Source organism: Ruditapes philippinarum, unplaced genomic scaffold (genome assembly GCF_026571515.1).
Source record: "Ruditapes philippinarum isolate M1 unplaced genomic scaffold, ASM2657151v2 ctg11953_1_1_1_1, whole genome shotgun sequence".
Classification (NCBI taxonomy): domain Eukaryota; kingdom Metazoa; phylum Mollusca; class Bivalvia; order Venerida; family Veneridae; genus Ruditapes; species Ruditapes philippinarum.
In genome coordinates, this window is record NW_026862522.1 from 22172 (window position 1) to 28314 (window position 6143).

Consider the following 6143-nt stretch of genomic DNA (forward strand, 5'->3'; position numbering starts at 1 on the left):
ATTGTGTACGCGGAAAGGTTGATGAAAGGGTTGGGACGCGATGTGTCTCACATTAGGGCAGGGTTATTAATTCGTGTCAAGTGCCCATTTAAATTTTTTTTAGATTTTTTTAAACTAAAGTATTTGCTACGGAAGCTTATCAGGGCCTCCACTTATCTAAAAGTTTCACGTCATGTCAACTTGTTTCTTCTCGTTTTGACCAAAAACATTCCATGAAGACGTTATGATTAATACGTAATACATAAAACATCCCATATCTGTATATCTGTTAGTTATTCTGCTGTTTCTGGTAATTCTTTTTCCTCCTTGTTTGGTCCGCCTTATTTAGAAGGTAATCGATGCTGAAATCGACTGCCTTTGACAGGCCTAGCAACAACGGTATATTTAAATATTCATCGAGCTCTACTTCGTCCGTGTAATTCTTAATCGGATAAACTTGGTTCAAACTAACTTTAAAGACACTCGCCGCCCTCTCAACCACCTTTTTTATGTTGTTGCTATAAAAAATCCTCCTTATATCTTTTTTTGTCTCATCACAAATGGTATCAATCTTTGTTACAAGCACTATCCTATCTTGCGCTGTACAAAATGGCAGAAGAATAATATAGCAGTTATTGACTCTCTGAGTAAAGTTCAATGTATTAATATTCTCTGAGTAAAGTTCAATGTATTAATATTTTTTTCTTTTATGAAAAAAATTCCTGAGATTTATGAATTAGTACAACTGAATACAATGAAAAATAGCTTTCTTTTCTATCATTTCAAAGCTAGAATGCATTAAAATTTGTTGGTTGATATGTTCGTTCGTCTTAAAGTATTCAATAGTAACAAAATTATTCTAAAAATTAAAATGGTTTTAATAAAGAATGTTTTAAATAGCTTTGCAAATAGCGAGGTTATTAATTAATTAATCTATTTATTTGTAAACGAATCTTTTATGAAAGAAAAAAATCAGTGACAAGGAAATATCTACTCAAATAGTTATTATTTTATGTATTTTGAAAGATGCTAAAAAATGTGATTCTCTCACGAGGAAGCATTATAAATCGAGTACCTACCAGTTACCTTCAAGTCGGACTCTATCTGTTGCATTCTCCTTTTAACGGGCTCTATTACTTCTTGAAATATTGATTCCGCATCAACACAGTACATCACACAATGTATTTCCTTTCCAAACACTTTACCGTCGGTTTTTTTCTTGGGACATGGATTGAACTAAAACGGTACATAAAAGAACAAAATATTACTATTACATTGTTCTAATTTTTGCGATGAATTGAATTTAACTAGAGTCTACCTTAAGTTTCTGTATGTCATCATTTTAATTTTATTAAATAATGTTTTGTAATAACGAATTAATTTTTCTTCAAAACGAACTAATATTTCGTTAAAAACGAATTAATATTTCGTAAAATCGAACTAAGTCCCCGCGAAAAAATGTGGAAAATGTCACCTTAGGGACTCCGTACATATTATTGATTTTAAATTAAAATTGTATTTATCTGGCACATTGTATTTGTCAGAAATATCTAAAAAACTACAATATCTACTTGATAGTATTCTTCAATGTCTCCATCCAAACACATTTGAATGTCTTCAGTTAATATTCCTTGGTTGTGTATGGCCTCGACCCCCATGACGTCAAAGAGAATAATATCATCAAGTTCTTTTTCGCCCCTGAATGAATTATACTGAAAAGAAACCAGAATCCCATGTTTAAATTAAATAAGCTCTATTCTTGATTTTTAATTATTTGATTTTACGACCTCTGTCTGATCTTACAGTGCAAACATGAATATTTCAATATGCAATAATTAATTCACTAGATTATAAAATAGTCTTCTTACGATAGCAATGATTACGGAAGCATTCTGGTGCAAATTTAACATGTTCTATAACTGTGTAAAAGATAAAAGAAACCCTGATTATGAGTTTATAACTCCTACATAGGATTTTATTATAATTCCAACGTTGGACTTCATAACTCCTACTTAGGATTTTATAACTGCTACGTAGGACTTTGTTACTCTTACGTAGGAGATAAAAAGCGTGACTCCTACGTAGGACTTTATAACCCGGACTATATTATGTGCACGAGAGAGCATTTAGATTTACATGTATAATATTGATCGTAAATTACTTGAGCTCAATTCGTGTAATCTTCAATGAAAAATATTGCAGTCAATTTGCTTTCGAAAAGTCCATGAAAATCATTTCTTTTAATCTCAAAATAAGTGACCTTGACATAGAATACGTCGTGATTCTTTATCATGAGAGATGAGGAACAATCTATTGAAATGATTAGGATGGCCACGGCCGTAATTACATTATGCTCTTCTGAATTGTTTATTTTTACTTTTTATTTGGTTTGCATTTTCGTTTTCAAATATAAGTGATTCCATTTTGTTGGCACGAAGTTCTAAAAACATCTTATATCTTTATTATAAGCTTTATTGCAAATAAACATTTTGAAAAAAAAAGATAGCGAGTTTAACAAATAATGTATTTTTAGTCAGCTTATACGAAAACTATAACACACCTTTTGTGTACTGACCCCGGATTTTGCCCGTTTACTTATTCTGCCATCAAGTATACAAAATATTGAGTTGATTGTCGCAGATTTTCCGCTTTGAACATAACCAAGCATCATGATATTTATAGTTGTAGAATTGACGCCCTCAATTTTCAATACCGACGTTGTATTTGCTTTGATTCTGGTCAACATGGTCTTATAATACTACAATAAGATATTGTTTTATTGGATATTTTTGTTAGTCAAATATTTTATTTCACACATACTACCCAATACTGCCATATGCAAGGCATTATATTTGACACTGTTCACTCACTCAAGTAAGATGTCATTAAATACCAAACTTTAAGTATTCTCTATCTATTTATTACTCTATTTATACTTTGCTCAAACTTGATATCAAAAACTATTGATAACTGGAATAGATTGTTCTTGTAAAAACATGTTTTGACTTCAAAAAGTGGTCACAATATGAATATAAAGAAACTGGCATATACTTCTAAAGAAAATACCAACTTAAATTGCCATGTGAAAGGGCATGCAGCTACCCATACATTCTTTATAATTCTTTTATTCAAATCAGACACATTCAAGAAGCATTACATAGACTTCGGTTATTATGTTCCACTCAAGCCTGAGAATTAGTAGCATAGTATATTTTCATATAACGCTTATAGTCGTTACGCTATTGATAGCTTTAGTTGCAAAATTATTGTCTTAAATGCGTCGAGTTTTTATTTCTTTTGAAAATGATAAGATTAAACATAATTTACATAATATTATCAATATTATACATTGAAAGGTTACAGTATAATTGATAATTAGATATTACATCTTGTGTCCACCCATCTCTTAAGTCTTTATAATCTCTCCATGGTTCCGATGGCTCTTTTTCCTTTGATCTGGGAGTTGCAAATAGATTCTTAAACAGTTTCCGCTTTGCTGTAAAATTGTTAGAAGATTGTTAGATCAATGGAAATTAATGATAGCAATGTGATTTTAGCCAATATAGTAAGTATAATTTATGAACTACAACAATCGTGAAATTATGTTCCGGGCAGTTACTATACATTCCTACTGCCAATAGGTTTACTTACTGACACTTAAGGCTGATGTAAAACTATAACATCAAGATGTAATAACCATTCGGTTCACCATCGTTAATCGTTCAGATTAAAGGTAATATATGATGCTAAATCTACCTTAGAATATTTACACCCGTTTAAAAATGATCGCATAAAGTATTTGTGATAAATTTGGTATAATTGAGAGCGGTTGAATATAACCGTTCAGGTCGGGCGTTTGTGCAGGCAAATACAATATATCATATCTAAAAATGATTTAAAATAGGATCTCTTTTCATTTGCAGTAATATCAATCTTACACATATAATAATAATCTTTGATAATACATGACAACTTATACAATAGTTAAGTTACATTATTTAAAAGATAAAATTTATTCTTTGCTGAATTACAATAGAGTTTAAAAGTAACATAGTGGAAGGGAGGCAATTCCAAATTCTTCCCAACATGCATTGAATGAATTAATTCTGTGAAAAGCCGTTATTTCTGTTTTACATTTGCACAAACTGAAATTCCTTCCCTTATTCTTTTATAGATTATTCCCACTTTTTTATATTTTTCATCCAACGGCATTTTGAAATGTAAATATTTTACGAATCTGTACCCTTATGCAGTGTACCTGACTTGTTATTTTAATCTTGAATTATGCTGTTTGTTTGTTTGGATTTTACGGGACGTCAACACATAACTGGCCATATCGTGCCGAAATCTTGAATTATTCCCTACACACCAAAGATACAAATATATAAAATATTTTGAGTTTAATAAGTATTATGCTATGAGCTGTGCGATACTAAAACATGTATATTAGCCTGTTACAACAACTCGTCTTGATTATCTAATTTTGCGCAAATTATTTTATTAAATGGAAACTTTTATTAATTTATCACAACGTTTTTGTTTTCTTCAAATTGCCAATCTTAATGCCAAAACAACTAGGAGACGGTAATTCAAGACTTTTGAAAACCCAACCCACAGAATGTTACGAAACTTTAACACTCAGGTATAAAGAATAGAAGACATATATTTCAATTAAAACATGCATGTTTGCCATTTACAGGTTAATATATTATTGCTAACTTTGAAAATGTGCTATTACCTAACTTCTTTTCAACCTTGGACCCGTTTTACCTGTCAAAAGACACGAATTAATACAAACATGCAATGGATAATTTAGAGCAAAAACGCTTTAATTTGAATAACATCATATTTTAGTGAAGTTTATAAGTTTATAAGTGTATCCTGTACTTCACAGCATAGGTCGCGTTCTATGAGCTACGCCGCTGTGCCTTTACAGTAATCATTTAAGGCGTACTGTAACGAAACTAAACGAATCTATATTAGATATGACTTAATTACCAAAAATTGAAATGTGCAAAAGTATATGTTAACATAAGGATGTTCTAACTGATAGGAGTTCCGGGTATTTCTGGAACATTCCTCTTTCAAAATAACAAAGCTAGTCTACTCGATCCCTATCCAATTCTCTTCACACTTTAGCACCTTCGTTGTTTTCCTTTAATTTCATCAGGTGTGCAGCTTTCGGTCTACTAATGTGCGATTAGCAATTAAGATAGAAGGTTTTTTTTATAAAGTTTAAAAGATAAAAAGAATCTGATATATAAAATGAACATTGTGATTAAGATGCATGCGGTTAAATTCAGCGACATGGGTCGTAAATGGTTTTGCTTACTTCTTCAAAATATATTCTGCTAATTATATCAAATAACAAGACAAAATGTCAACTTCTACCTTTGATGAAAACCACAAAACAAAACAAATCAAAATAAAACAATAGCCGAACAATAAAGAAACACAGTTTTCAAACATAAATTGATTAATATTACTTACGGGTAGCCATCGTTTATGTTCGTTTGATTAATTTATCGTTTGATAAGTGTTGACGATTTCGTTTATCTAAACCGTCTAAAGATAGGATAATATACATGTATGATAACTTACTAAACGAGTTACCGGATAAGAAATCACAATACCCATTTTCCGCTTGGGTAATGAAATATATATTTCAGGACCAAAATATCGTGTGTTCTTCCCTTTTTCCTGATTTTCATCTCTTTACCTTTTAACATGAATGAAGTTCGGTTAAACTTAATTTGGACACTCATACAATGATTCCGATTAAAGAAACAAGGGATGGTAAGTTGTGTAACATGTATAGACCTCCTTGCAAACTGTAATATTGTTACGGTCTAGTGGGTCGGGGGACTCTTAAGTATGCTGGAACTGTATGTTGGCACTCAGGCTTTCAAAGTATAAATGCAATCAGATACAGAAATGATGTGCTGTGTAGCTCTCCAAGTCATCTGATAGTAATCAGGCAACACCGTTTTAAACAGTTATAAAATTTATTCAACAGTTTATACTTTAAATAACAATTGTCAAACAATCATGAACCATTAATATCAGTAAACAGCTCTCATAATAAGTCAAGACAGCTCACAAGTAAATGATTTAGTACTGTTACACCTTTATAACAATATTTAGTACTGATGAACCAAAAAAAT

At 31.0% G+C, this 6143-nt stretch overlaps 1 protein-coding gene across 1 annotated transcript; it reads right to left on the minus strand.

Annotated features, from left to right (window-relative positions):
• Positions 1 to 1529: 1529 nt before the first annotated feature.
• Positions 1530 to 5531, minus strand: LOC132719359 (uncharacterized). Its single transcript, XM_060703120.1, has 4 exons — positions 5470 to 5531; positions 3366 to 3475; positions 2540 to 2737; positions 1530 to 1691 (listed from the first exon to the last, which is right to left on the minus strand). The coding sequence occupies exons 1-4, from the start codon at positions 5477 to 5479 to the stop codon at positions 1530 to 1532; spliced, it is 480 nt and encodes a 159-aa protein (XP_060559103.1). The 5' UTR covers positions 5480 to 5531.
• Positions 5532 to 6143: the final 612 nt, after the last annotated feature.